This window comes from Paroedura picta, chromosome 18 (assembly GCF_049243985.1).
Source record: "Paroedura picta isolate Pp20150507F chromosome 18, Ppicta_v3.0, whole genome shotgun sequence".
Lineage (NCBI taxonomy): Eukaryota > Metazoa > Chordata > Lepidosauria > Squamata > Gekkonidae > Paroedura > Paroedura picta.
Window position 1 is genome coordinate 13771035 of NC_135386.1, and position 14686 is coordinate 13785720.

At 50.3% G+C, this 14686-nt stretch overlaps 1 protein-coding gene across 4 annotated transcripts in view; it reads right to left on the reverse strand.

Moving 5' to 3' along the window:
* AKAP13 (A-kinase anchoring protein 13) overlaps positions 1 to 14686 on the reverse strand; it is a 117186-nt gene that overhangs the window by 42279 nt on the left and 60221 nt on the right. For 3 of the 4 annotated variants that reach the window (XM_077317443.1, XM_077317441.1, XM_077317445.1), the window contains 6 exons: positions 11362 to 11723; positions 10267 to 10320; positions 7806 to 7868; positions 6123 to 6315; positions 4611 to 4719; positions 672 to 797 (listed from right to left, as the gene is read on the reverse strand). In XM_077317443.1, the coding sequence (XP_077173558.1) occupies positions 672 to 797; positions 4611 to 4719; positions 6123 to 6315; positions 7806 to 7868; positions 10267 to 10320; positions 11362 to 11723 (907 nt within the window). The remainder of the gene's footprint in view (positions 1 to 671; positions 798 to 4610; positions 4720 to 6122; positions 6316 to 7805; positions 7869 to 10266; positions 10321 to 11361; positions 11724 to 14686) is intronic. The other variant, XM_077317444.1, reaches the window with a different exon arrangement.

Consider the following 14686-nt stretch of genomic DNA (forward strand, 5'->3'; position numbering starts at 1 on the left):
AGCTCAGGGCACCTTGCAAGCTTCCTGCTGAAGCATGGGGTTGTGCTGACTAAGGCCTGTGGGTGATGCTTGTGAACATTTTCCTTTTATTTCCATTTTGTAAGCAAAATAAGCTTTCCCCCCCCCACTAGTCCTTTCCCCAACTCCACAAGGTGCCCCAGCGCTATCACATGCAGATGGAAGCGATTCCGAACGATTGTGCACAGAGCTCCGTCCTGTCCACACCCCGAAATCTTTTGGAGGAAGCATCATGTGCAAAACACCCTCCCCCAAATAAAGATCACATGCACCATTCTTGACCCAGCAAATGGGCTTTATGTACATGGTGAGTCTGATGTCTGATTGCACAGGCCCCTTCCCCCCGGAAAAACCCAGCAAAGTGCCAAATTCACAAGGCTGGCAATAAACCCGAGGGTCAGTTCTCAGCAAATGCATCTCCTTTCCCATTGTGGTCCAGAGCCAAGGAAGTCCGTGCATTGAGACATCTAACAAAGAGGCTGCAAAACAAGAGCGACTGCAACGGCCAAGTGTCCACGGCCAAGTGAAGCTCATGAGGATCCGGAAGGGAGAACGGTAGGAATTCAGCAACGAATGGCCCAAGGAAAGGAAGAAAGCCATGCTGGGTGGCAAGCCCCTGCGTGGGCTGCAGCTTGCCCAGACAGACTACTTACTAGCCAGCTCCTCCTCCTCTTCACTGGAAGAAGAGCCAATAGAAAAGACAGTTTTAGACTTAGGAATGAGCGGAGAGATGCTGAAGGAGAAGGAGATGCGTCTGGATGGCCGAATCCGTCCCTGGGCTGGGAAGGGGGTTAACAGTCAACGTTAGAGGCAGGCATCTTTATCTTCCATCATAAAGAAAAGGAACAAGAGCAGCCAAGAGCCAGGCAAACAGCAACTCGGTGTTCTCCGAAAAGGCCTCAACTGCAGGCTCGGGGCTCCTGCAGTTTACTAGCAGTGCTGCAATGGCCATACGGGACGTGCATACAAGTTTTCTTGAGTGGCCCGTGGACGAACAGCCGGCCATTCATTCTGCAGGCATGCAGGAATCCCAATCTGGCTCAAAAGAACAACAGCCCCCTTTACTTCAGTGGCTGGTGGGGGAGAGAAGAGAGCCCCGCAGATGCTCCAGAAGCCCAGAAGCTTGAGTGGAAGCGCTCCCTCCACTGATCTGAAGCGTATTTCGGGGAGCAAGCCTACTCAGAAGTGAATCCTATTTGGCTCGATGGAGCTTACACCCAAGAAAGTGTCCTTACAACCTCAGCCTGCTTCCATCCCATTTTGGCTTCAGGCACGTACCGCATCATTACCGCCTGTATGTGTGCATGAGGTAGGGGAGGACGTCTTCCTACCAGCCGGGGGAATTCAGGGGACTTTCCTCCCATTTCAGCTGCAGCCCACCCCCAGGGGCATCTTCTCCTGTCAAGAGGTGCCACTGGGGGCAAGAAGAGGCACATCGTCTGCCCTGCCAGCTGCGGGATTCTTTGTGCCGTTTTGATGCTCTGGCAGAATTTTTATAATAGTTTTGTGGTTGTTTTTAAATTACTGATTATTATTTATTTATTATTACATTTCCAGACCACCCCTATCCGCACAACTGTCTTGGGCCAGCTCACAAAAGTTTTATTCTGTTTCACAATTTTCACCCTGCAGGTTCTCTTTGGAAGTGGCACAGAAATTGTCCACGTAAAATAAACCGACTCTGACTTCGCTGCATCCCTCAAAGTGAGGTCTGACTCACAAAAAAGCTGCTGCAGGAACCAACTGGGTTCGCCATTGCCCCAACAGACTAAATCCTTACCCCTTCAGAATTAACTCCCTTTCTCGGGCATCTCCCCAGACATGACTCAGCCAGAGAGAGAACAGGAAGTGAGCTGAACCTGCTGAATTGGGAAAGACTGAAGGACAGGCTTGCCCCTCATGCAAAAGCACAGCAGGATGGCCCAACTCTGCAAACCAAGCTAATCAAAAGGTGAGGCAAGGCCTGAGCAATGTATCTGCAGGAGTGCAGTTAAGGATTCACAGTAACCTCTTGTCTGTTCCTTTTTATGGGAGCTCTGTGGACTCCTCCTGCCTGCTACCCCACAAAACTGGCCCCAGCTCTATGCCTTTAACACTGGGGTGCGAATACAGAGTAGAGGCATGCTTGACAGTGCAGGACTCGGAAGACACTCAATGTTTAAAATCTCTTAACACACACAAAGAGGCAAAGCAACACAGGAAAGGAACCGATCCACACCAGCTGCCTGATGGTATAATTCAGAACAAGGAAACCACCAGGGGGAAGGAGGGATCATGTAAGTACTCATATTCTTTTGCTTCCCCTATCAATTGTCTGAGCGGTCCCCACGACCGTCAGTTTACCTCCATCCATGTTTCTGCTATGTTCCCTGTTGCATTTCCGCCTGGAACAGAGGTGGGGAACACCTCTCTACCCCTCTCCTGCTGGAAATCTTTACTGAAGTCCTTCCCTCAAGATTCTTGCAACATTTCTCCTCTGCCCCAGCTGGCTCTCCTGCGCCAGTTAGAGCAGCGGTGGCCAAATAGGCCTGTAGCTTGGATCTCAGATCGACCAAAACGTTTCGCATCGGCTGACCTGCTAAAAGCCTGATGCTTTCAAGGGAGCGTGCCAAACAGCAGCCCCGACAAGTACAGCAGCGGGGAGCAGTCTGGTCCTTCCTCCATGAAGGAACTCCAGCATTTGGCATGTTGGCTTTCCCAGTGCTTGCTCCAAAACCACCCGCTTGGTGTGGGGGTTAAAGGCTTCTGATCCAGAGAACCGGGTTTGATTCCCCGCCCTTCCACACACAGCCAGCTGAGCGGCTCTGAACTTCGGCAAGAAGCGAGGTCCAAAATGCCAGCTCTTCTTCTTCCCTTCGCTCTGAACGTTCAAGGCACGAGGCTCCTGCATCCCCTCCATTCTACAAACTCCAGAGGAATTAATAACTCGCACGGTGAATGGCCACCCCATGTTTTGTAGGGCTGCCGAGACGACCGCAGGATGTGGGGCTGGTTTCAGTGGTGGTTGAACTTCTTGGAGGAACGTGTGAGCCAAGGGAACCCAAGTTTTCATTTGGTCAACTGTTCATGCTGACCCAAGCTTCTTCTTTTTTTGGGGGGGGGGAGGGGGGAACAGGCAGAGAGGGACTTGTGTGAGTAGTTTGCTGGAAGGAAATTTCTGTTCTAATGGCGGATGGGGAATTATTGGTTTGCAAGAGGTTTACTTGTTGCTTGTTCTGTTTTTGTTTTGGTGATTTGCTGCCAGGGCTTCGGAAAGGGCAGGAAAAGAGCTGCAATACGGCCCAGAACCGGATTCCGCTGTTTTAATGGACGGGCAGAGGAGTGTTTTGGTTACTGTCACTAGGGGACAGGCAACTTCCAGTCAACAGTCTTATTAGTCACAAGGCTGGAGAAGTCAATTAAAAAAAAGAAAAAAAAAGAACGGTTCTTTCTTTTGGAAGTCCTTCCTGGAGCAGAATAAAAAAACCAAGAGTGGAAGTCTCCTCTGTTCTGTGTTTCTTTTGTTTTTTAAAACTATTTCCTCTCTTGTCATCAACATTCATAAAGCTATTTGGGGGGCTGGGTCAAAATTGGAAGGTCACTACTACTCAAATTGACTCACATTGGTCAGAGCCCACCTGGAGTCTTGTGTGCAGCTCTGGGGCCTCCCTTCAAAAAGGACGTGGACAAAATGACCAGAGGATACAAGGACATCTTATGGAGATCACCAACCTCTCCCTTTCCACTGGGAAGTTCCTAGAGGGACTAAAGGAGACTAAAGGGGTCCTACTGAAGGCCATTGCTGGATCCACGGGACCCGGCCAGTTACCGCCCCGTCTTGCATCTTGTGTTTCTGGGGAAGGCTTCTAGCATTCTTGGAGGAAACTTTGGCTCCTGACTCATTTCAGCCTGGCTTCCATCCTGACCATGGGGTGGAGACGGTGCTGGTCGCTCTGATTTCCGGTCCGAGATGGATAGAGGCAGGTCAGCACTTCTCGTGTTATTAGACCTGTTGGCAGCATTTGACGTTGCCGACCACAAGTTGCTTGCCCATGGCCTCCCTGGAGCAGGAGTCTGAGGGACAGCCTTACAGTGGCTGATCTCTCTCCTCCAGAACTGCAGGCAGGGGGTAGCAGTGGGGGAGAACCAGGTACACTATTACCAACTTCCGTGCTGTGTGCCCCAGGGCGCGGTGCTCTGCCCCACACCCTTTAACACAGGGGTAGTCAACCTGTGGTCCTCCAGATGTTCATGGACTACGATTCCCATGAGCCCCTGCCAGCAAATGCCTGCTTTAACATCTACATGTGCCCTCTGACCCAGGTGGCCTGGAGCCTTGGACTGTGGTGACGTCAATATGTTGATGAAACCCTGATCCACCTCATAAAGGACGGTTCTCCCAACTCACCCCAGAAACATTTGCCAGACGTTTGGAAGCGGTGACAGACCGGCTCAAGCAGAGTCCCCTGGAGCTCAACCCTTCCAAGATGGCTGGGAGGGTCGAGGTGGTGTCGAGCAACAGTGGCACAGGAAAGAAGGTGGTGATGCTGGGGTGCCCAAGATGCACTCAACCGTCAACACACAGAGAGAAAGAAAGACTTGTGTGTACTCACTTTCTGGTCCGGCCTGGCTGATGGCCATTAAGGACGTGGACTTGGTCAGCGGAGGATCCACGGGATGCGTACAGAAGCTGAAGGCACGAGGCTGGGATCTTTTGCACCTCTGTGGAACACAAGACCGTTATTCACTCCAAGAGGGGCAGGGAGCCACGGAGCTTCTTTCAGCCCTGAGTTGCATACAGACTACCAGGTAGAATAGGTTGGGGACATTGTATAACAGCCACTCCCTAGAACATCCTGCCAAAAATACTGCAGCCATGATGGTTTCTTTCTCATGGCCTTTCCTTGCACACCCAGGGGACTGCTAATTGCCACTGTGGGATGGTAGGTGAATTTCCGCCAGACCAGGCTGGAGTCTGGAGAATTTTGGTGGTGGTGGTGGTGTGTGTGTGTGGGGGGGGGGGTCACGGCCATAAAATTGGGGTTACTGTGGGTGAGTAGGTAGTTGTTAGTTCCTGCATTGTGCTGGGGGTTGGACTAGATGATCCTGGAGGACCCTTCCAATCTATGGTCATTTTTCCCATGATTTTGAAGGATTTATCAACAATGAGTTTCAGCATCTGGGATGGACAGGAGAACATTTTACCCTCTCTCCCACACCCCAGTTGAGCACAAAGCAATTGGAAGTGGGGAGGGGAACCTGAGGCAATCTAACAGCCCAAACCCACTGAGAAAAAGAAGATTTGCGTTCTGAAGGAGTCTCAAAGTGGCATCCAGTCTATTTCCCTTCCTCTCCTCACAACAAATGACCTGTGAGATGGATGAGGCTGAGAGAGCTCAGAGAGAACTGTGACTGGCCGAAGCTCACCCAATTGGCTGCATGCGGAGGAAGGTTATTTTCTGTCCTCCCCACCACAGAATCCCCTCACTGACACCCAACAGGAGATTGACAACTATCAGGGACTGTCAGAGGGGTGTATTCAGGGATGCCACTGAAGTGGAAGCCAACCCAGTTCTCCTCTAGGTGCCAGGCCAAAACACTTGTCTTTACCCAACTCCAGGCTTCCATGTGCATTGGACCTTGGGCATTTTTACACGAATCGTTTTATTCTGCCTCATGCTCTGGCTGGCTTTCCCATGACTTGTGCCTCCAAATGATTTGCGTGCTCTTTGCACCGTTCTGTCATGTTTGACTGTACAGATCTCTGGAACCAACCCCAGCCCTGGCCCTCCCACCAGTTCCCATTGGACATACGCCCTCCAACAGAGTTGTGACACAAGCATCAGGCCGACACAGGTGCTTGCAAGACAAAACATCTCCTTGGATTCAAGCCAGCCAGCCCAGCCATGTGCTGCAGTGGAAACAAAGTCCAACACCACACGGTCACTAGCCAGTCCGTGCTGGATCCAAACTTAGGCGACAGGCAACCTGTTTAGTTTCTCCCTTCCCCCTTAGCAGATTACGAACCAACACTGCTGCAGAGTTATTGTTTCTGCCCAAGAGTCCTTCAATTATCACCCTTCAAGTTGTACGAAAAACCGCAAATGCCCCAGAACCACGTTTACCTGGAGGTCAAAACCCCTCGCTTCTCCTTGCTCAGATTCCAGCTCCTCTTCGGTCAGGGAGACCAATGACCCCCGCTCATCGTTGGCCAGGGGGCTGTGTTGGAGGCTTTTGGCGTTCAGCGATGCTGCCTCGAGACCCGAGGAAGGCTTCTTAATATGACCAGCCTCTCCTGTGAGGCCTTCCAAGCTGTAACTGAAGACAAATTGGCAGGGATCAGGGGCTCTGCAGACGCTTAGGAGAGACTGACATGCAGGCTTGCTGGCGGAAATGGTTCCGTCGGGATGTTTTACATTCCTGAGCTTACCCTGGTTAGTGAACACAACCCAGCATTAGTGCAGCTAGCAACAATGACCTCTCTGCACACACTTGACCCAGCGACGTCTGCATAAGCTTAGAGGAAACAAAGCTTCATCTTCTAGCCAAGACCAGCTGCCCCTCAAGCTGCAGTGACAAACTGCAAAGGGGGTAGCTACATAGGCTGCCCTACAGCTATTCACCTATGGCGAATAAAGACTTGCAGCCAGGTAACCGGTGACTTTTCCTAAACTGGTTACGGCAGTGGTCCCCAACCTTTCTGAGGCTGGGGACTGGCAGGGCATCTGAGGCTGGGGACCCGCGGGCTGCACCCACGCATTGCCCATGCGCAAATGCGACATGCGCGGCCGATGCGCGGCCCGGCCCTGATTCCCTCTCCCCGCCCTCCCGCAGTAAGAAGCTTCCTGGGCCGCAAGCTTGCGGCCTGTGAAGTTTTTTACTGCGGGGGGGGGGGCAGGGGGGGAGCCCCTGCGGCCCGCAGGTTGGGGACCACTGGGTTACGGTACTGTATTTTAATCGGCAAGATGGTAATCTTGCCATCTTATCATAGAATCCTAGTTGGAAGGGACCTTGTGAGTCATCTAGTCCAACCCCCTGCACTATGCAGGACACTCACATCCCTGTCGCTCATCCACTGTCACCTGCCCACCCCCTTGAGCCTTCACAGAATCAGCCTCTCCGTCAGATGGAGATCCAGCCTCTGCTTAAAAATCTCCAAAGATGGAGAACCCACCACCTCCCCAGGAAGCCTGTTCCACTGAGAAACCGCTCTAACTGTCAGGAACCTCTTCCGGATGTTTTTATCCTGTTGTGAACTGTGATAAGCCACCTGGTCCGGGAGCTGGCGTTATAGAAATTTAAAAAAAATAAATAAATCTACAGATGCCAGTCTCCAGGTGGGACCTGGGGATCCCCTGGAATTATTGTTCATCTCCAGACTAAAGAGATCAATTCCCCTGGAGAAAAGGGCTGCTATGGAGGGGGGGACCCCATAGGCTTGTGCTCCCCTGAAGTCCTTCCCCAACCGAAAACCCGCCCACTCCCGGGTCCAAACTCCAAAGTCTCCAGGTATTTCTGAACCCAGAGCTGGCAACCTTACTTGTATCCAGAAAATATGCTACAAAACAAACTAAGGGTGGGTGATGCATGGGCATGAGCTAGTAAGTATTTTTTTTGCCAGTAAAGTCATTCGGGTGACATCTTTGCATGACGGTCTTCAAACTTCGCAGACAACAACTGGACAAACAGAGATAATGCCAGGCCCAAACCAGCAGATGTGTAGCAGACACCACAAACACCACACAAGAAGCGGACCAAAGCCAGGTTTGCAAGCCCCTTCTGCTTCAGCCCATTAACTGATACTCTACCTTCGACCTGTTAAGTCCTCACCCATGGCATTGCACTGGACACTAGAGGGACACCAGCTCAAACTGGGAAGGGCAAAGAAAACAGGAGGCCTGTCGTTAATGGGCTGTCAGGGAAGCAGATGTTAATAAAGGCAGCTTCCCCTTCAAACTGGGCAGGTGTGTGTATAAAGCTGCCTTAAGCCAAGAGGAAAGGTATGGTATCAGCATTTCAATAAACACACAATGACCAGCTCCTTTACAACCCTACCCAACCACTATAGGAACCTTCCGAGGCCCTGCTTCAGGTGCCTCCACGTTCTGAGATTAAGTGGGTGGCGACCCGGAAGAGGGTCTTCTTGGTCATGGCCCCCAAACTCCGGAACATTCTCCCTTCTGTAACTCTCTGTCTCTTCCTTTAGCAATCTTCCTCCAGTAGAGAAGACTGGTTTGTTTTGCCTGGCATTCCCTCTCTCCTGCCCTCATTTTAATTGTTGTTCTTATGTTTTTTGCATTTTCGCTTGGTTTTCAATATGTATTTGTTTGGTTTTAATGGTCTTTATTAACTTGCATTTCTGTTATGGATGTTTCTAATCTGTTAGCTGCCTTGGTGGCCCTGGTGAGAGCAGAAAGGCACGGTACGAATGTTGAAAGCGATAAATAAACTTGTGCTGACCCGGAAATTGCAACTGGTACAAAATCCAGCTGCGAGGGCCCTCACAGAAACACCTTGGAGGGCCCATATCCAGCCAGATGCATCAGTCTGTTCACTACGAGTGTCACATTCTTGAACAAAGCCAACACCAAGTTTGGCCAGAACTTAAACCTTGTGTTGCCTGATCACAGACAGCGACGTGGTGTGGTTGGCAGGAAGAAGGGGACGAGGCTAGGCCCCGAGGCCAAAAAACTCATGACAGCCAGAAGAAGAGGAAGAGCACCAATGACCAGGCAGCCCAGAAGGCAACGCAGCATAACTGAGGAGCACGGGGGCAATTAAGGGAAGCCTGGGGCATGGCTAAGGTGTGGCTTTCATGAATGGATGGAGAGGGAAGAAAGGATGAAAAATCTCCAGTAAGATTATGAACAGCAGGAAGTGGATATTGGTGGCAACCAAAGGAAGGACTAAGCAATTCATCTGGAGTAGCTCAGGAGCCATGGGTGGAAGGTATTAAAATATCATTTTCATCACAGCGTCCAGAAACTTTGACTTCCAATGTCATTTTGACACCAATCTGTTAACTGGGTCTTAAATTAGCATCCCGCTCCCCAATATTTCCTATTTATTTCCATTCTACATACGTTCACATTGATTTCCCCCTTTCTCAAGCTCACCAAAGCATTAAACAGACTAAACAGCAAAAGCAAAGATGAGTTTTCTAACCAAAATCTTCCCATATCTGCCTAAAGCAGCTTGATGGCTTTGCAAGGGTTTTTAAATGTATTAATTGTTTATTGGGTGACGTGACCATGTATTGTTATGTCAACCTTCCACCCCACCCCCCACTGCCAGCCAGATCTTGTTCCCTAGCCTTCAGCATTTTACATTTTAGTGAAAATGCTTTCTAATAATTGCTACCCCAAAATGCAATCCTAAACTCTTTACAGTTTCTGGCTGTTTTTTGAAAAGCTATAACAAAAGTGTTCTAGCACATTAAAAAATTTAGGGGTGACCTAGGCTGCCATCACCACCTGGATGTTATCCCTCACCTAAATAAGCTTTTGAGTTTCCACTGAGAGCCAGTAGGATGCCTGGGGAATAAAGACCAGGTGCCACAGTGAAGTTTTTAAGCCCCGTGAGCCCTGCTTTAGACAGCTGTCCACCTGCATTGTTTTCCAGTTCTATTATCCTAATCCGACTGAATTATTTACTGGAGGCTTTTGCTGTCTGTGATTCGTATCTTACAATTTGCCTTGAGTCTCAGTGAGAAAGGCGGGATATAAACAAAGATAACAACAACAACAGCTTGGGCGTTTGGTTAAGCCGTCCCTTTCCCTTCCGATCTGCCTCTTCTAAAAATTGAGGGATTCGTTTTCACGGTCATTTCGTTCCTACAAGTTTCCCACAGCCCTCGGCTGGCCTGCTCTGTGGTCACGGCAAGCCCAGGAAGGCTCCAACTCATGGAGAATTGGGATTGGGGAACTTCTTTTGTTTTGCAAACTGCATTAAGAACCGGATGGTGGGAAAGCAGCAGAGAAATTGACTGCAACGCAGCATCGAACAATCCTACAAGTGAAACTGAATAGAACGACCAGAAAAGATAAAAACAGGCCTCTTCCCCCTACTGCAAGAGGCAAATCCCACCCTACAAGAAAACTATTTCAGGAAGGTTTTGTGGCGCTCCTGAGCACAACGGGGGAACTGCTGGCCAACTGGGCCAGGGGAAAGCAGTCTAGAGTCAAACCCAAAAGGGCAATTCACAGGAAAGCAGGAGGTTAGTAGCTGCTTGTGTGCAACATGGTTAGTCAGCATCAGTGGCTGCTGTACCTTCTCCTGTGGGTGGGGGGCTTCCTTGCAATATCTGCCAGCACTCGCATTGAACTGAAAATGAATCACGGACAAAACAGTCAGCAATGAGAAGGGGATGGGGTGAACAAATGGTAAATCCCTGGATTTTGTTTGAGGGCACGTGCAGAGCAGAGAAGGAACACGAGGGCAAGAAGATCCATTTGTTTAGGGTTTGAGAAAGCGGGTATTGCTAGGGCTTACCCAAAGGCATCTCTTGGTATGATTCAGACAGCTTTTTCAGTCTACAGAGAGCGTGTCCAATTCATACACTCAGAAGAACCCAGCAGTGAAATCTTTCCTAGAAATAAGTACCAGGGTTCCCGGTTTAGAAGAGGGTCCAGTAAGGAAAGCATCGTCCCTGCAAGCAGAAGGTCCCACGCCCCATCTCTGATACTTTCAGTGAAAAGGACCAGGTAGCAGGTGATGGGGAAGATCTCTACCTTAGAATCAGAATCACATAGAGCTGGAAGAGACTAAAAGGGCCATCGAGTCCAGGCCCCCCCACTTCTCAGGAATATATATATATAACCTCCATGCAAGCAGAAAAACAGCATCTCAGGGAGAAAGATTCTGTATAATTTTTCCTTAGCATTCTAAGCAGGATGGGGGAGGGGGGAATTCTCCCATTTCATCACACAGCTCCTTCACCTCCAGCCTGAATGGGCAGAAACTGCAGGAAAGGTTCATTGGCACTGCCTCAACAGATGCAACGATATTGTGTGTGTGTGTGTGTGAAATCCAGGATCGTTGCCTGAAATGCATAAGGAAACCATCCCTGGCAGAACTTAGATAACCCTGAAACCCAGATTCAAAGTGAAGTGCTTTGCACCTGTATCCACTGTCAGCCACGCACCCCATCCTGCAATAATATGAGTCCTGAGAACGATTCAGATTATGTTACAAGAGGACACACATGCACTTGTCCCCAATTGTCCCCAAGCTTGGTGTTTCTAGTCTGGGACCTGCCACCTCTGGATTCTTGGGAGTTCGGATTTCAAAGATTAAAATGATAAAAGGGACATTTCTAGACCTCAGCAATGGTGGCCCTCTGCTCCCGAGGGCCCTTCGGCTCACCTCCTGTGGTTGACTTCTGCGTCGCTGCTGGCGTTCTTTCCAGGGCCCCAGCTGTGCCGGCGGAAAGGGGACAATGGTCTCATGGAGTTCCTCAGGATGTTAGAGGCAGAGGGCACTTCTGTGATTCTGTCGAGTTCTTCCTCCAGTTCTCCGGAGGCCGCAAATTCACCGCTCGGTCCCTCGCCACCGGCCGCTCTGCAGCCGCCGTCATCCAGACCATTCCGGTCCTCGGGCCTGTGGGGGTTCACTGCCGGGGAGAGGGAAATGTCGCTCCCCACGGAAGAGTTCCTTTCCAGGGATATTGTGTCGTCCGCTGAAGAACTGGAACTGGTACTGTCTCCAGCCAATTGTTCCTCTTCATGCTGTGGCAGAAGGGGCAGAAGAACAAGCAATGAGAACGATGGAAGGAAACTAGTTTGACAGATTAGACTTCCAGAGTCCCTTTGCAGAAGGCCGTAAGACCACTCTGACTCAACATGGAGAGGCAAGTGGAGGCTCAGAGGACAGTGTGCTCCCACCTGCAGCCCTAATACCAGGAAGACCCGAGGAGAGCTTTTGCAGGTTCTCCCAGGCAAGACACCAGGACTCGTTAATCTTTCCCTCACAGGTCTGCCGTGAAGGCTTGGGCAGAAGTTCTCCTAAGATGCATCCCTTAGCTTGGTTGTCCTTATTTCTCTGCCACATTCATTCTGGGAGACAGGGAGTGACGGACACCCCCCCCCCCGGCAGTGCTTTTAAGAACACCTGCAGAAGGGGAAGGAGTCATGCTTGCCTTACTTACTTCATTTAGACTCTGCCTCGCTCCCCAGGGGACCCCAAAATGGCTCGCAGTTCTCCTCTCTTCCATTTTATCCTCACTACAACCCTGTGAGGCAGGATAGGCTGAGACTTCAACCCCTTCACTTCAGTCCCCCTCCCCCACCAAATAACAGCAGCCCACACTAGCTGGGTGCCTGCATGGGCTTCACAACTCTGGGATTTATCCCTGCAAGGGTCAGAAAGAGCGGCAAGCAATGCAGAGGAATGGGAAAGGTAAGTACACCTTCCCCAGGCCATGTGGCAAGATGCCGTGCAATGCCATGATCGCCGAGGGCACTCTTCCCTCTGCCAGTCAGCTCCCAGAACAATGAGGGAAGCTGCAGATGGCCAGGCTACATACAACTCTGCAAAAGTGGAAGAGCAGCCCTTCCTCCTGGTGCCATCAGGCTTCATTAAGGACTCAGGGATGTGGTTGTTCTTTCTAAGGCAGGGATTCCCAACCAGGGGTCCGCGGGAGCTATGAAGTGACGTGATATGGAGGGGGCGGTCTATTTTTTCAGCTCCTACTCTTTTTTCTGTCCTACATGAGGCAGAGCCACCACCGCAGAAATAAAGGCAAGGGGAGGGAGCAAAAGGAAGGCTAAGGATGTGGGTAGTGATGTCACTTCTGGGGGTGTGGCAGGGGGCGTGGCCATCAGCTCTCAGGAATTGACAGAAAAATGCACTTGTTTTCATCATAGAGCTTCTGGCGATTCCTAGAGAGGCATGCCGTCCCTTCTAGGTGTTTCCAGTCGCTTTAAAAAAGCCTCTCCCCTTCTCCGATGGAGTGCCAACAGTCACATGGCAAAGCTAGACAGTGTTAATCCTTATGGGATCATTATAGGATGGGGGAGACCCGTTTTGGCAGTAGTATGTGCAAAAGGGATTTGGGGTCTTAGTAGACCAAACACTGAACATGAGTCAGCCGTGTGACTCGGTGGCTATAAAGGCAAGCGGGATATTGGTCTGTTTAGCCTGAAGAGAACTGACTAAGAGGTCAGATGATAGCCATCGTCAAGTACTTGAAGGGCTGCCACGTAGAGGATGGAGCAGAGTTGTTTTATGTTGCCCCAGATTGAAGGTCAGACCAGAATAAATGGGTTGAAATTAAATAAAAGAATATTCAGCTAAATATCCGGAAATTCCGTCTAAACATCCGGAAGAAGTTCCTGACCGTTAGAGCAGTTCCTCAGTAGAACAGGCTTCCTCGGGAGGTGGTGGGTTCTCCATCTTTGGAAGTTTTTAAACAGAGGCTAGACAGCCATCTGGCTGAAATGCTGATTCGGTGAGGCAGATTTTAAGTGGGTGGACAGAAAGAATAGTATTGGTGCTTGGCTTTTCTGTTTGGTGTAGTGGTTAGGAGTGCGGACTTCTAATCTGGCATGCCCGGTTCGATTCTGCACTCCCCCACATGCAGCCAGCTGGATGACCTTGGGCTCGCCACGGCACTGATAAAACGGTTCTGACCGAGCAGTGATATCAGCACTCTCTCAGCCTAACCCACCCCACAGGGTGTCTGTTGTGGGGAGAGGAATGGGAAGGCGACTGTAAGCCGCTTTGAGCCTCCTTCGGGTAGGGAAAAGCGGCATATAAGAACCAACTCTTCTTCTTCTTCTTCTGGCCCTTTCTTGCATGCCCAGGGAAATGCTGATCACCACTCTAGGGTCAGGAGGTGAATTTCTTCCCAGCCCGACTGACCAGGGATTCTGAGTTTTTGTTTGGGGGGGGCATCAGCTGGGGTCACTGTGGGTGGGCAGGTAATTGTGAGTTCCTGCATTCCGCAGGGGTTGGACTAGCTGACCCCAGAGGTCCCTTCCAACTCTATGATTCTGATTGTAATGCTTCTGGGGTTCTCACTACATCCCAGCACTGTCTCTGTCGGGAGGCAGAGGCTGAGAAAGGAAGGCTGGAAATTTCTTGAGCTGCCCCTCCAATGACAGGCCTAGAATGCACCCAGCACAAGGGCTTAATGTTCACACCCAACCCCTTCACAAGATGCTTTCGGGATATCACTGGCACAGAAAATGCAGCAAAAGGTGATGTAAACTTTTTTTAAAAAGAGAGACAGAGAGGAAACGTGGCCTTATCTGGTTTCAATACAAGCCCTCTGAAAGTGATAAATTCCTTTACTTTAATTATTTGGTGAGAAACCACCCAGATGTATGTAAAAAGTCCTTTTGAGAGAGAAGAGTAGAACTGAACACTGCTGTGACGTGGCCAATTATTAGAGGAGACCCTTTTTTGTCGCAAAAAAGAAAAAAAAGCAAGAAAGAAATCAGCTTGATTTATTCGGTTCTCCTTTCCAGAAACCAAAGCCAGAACTTCTTCGATGAAAATTACTATTCATCCCCATGCCTCACCCTTTCCTACGCCACTCCCTGGTTTGCGCGTGAGGCCCCAGGGTTCATAAGCCAGGCCAAAAAGGACTCCTTTTATTTTCCCTGTTTCACGCCCAGCTGTGGGCTGCAACTCCAGTGGCCCCCTCAGAAACGAAGCGCCACCAAAGCTGGCCCTTAATGCACGCCGG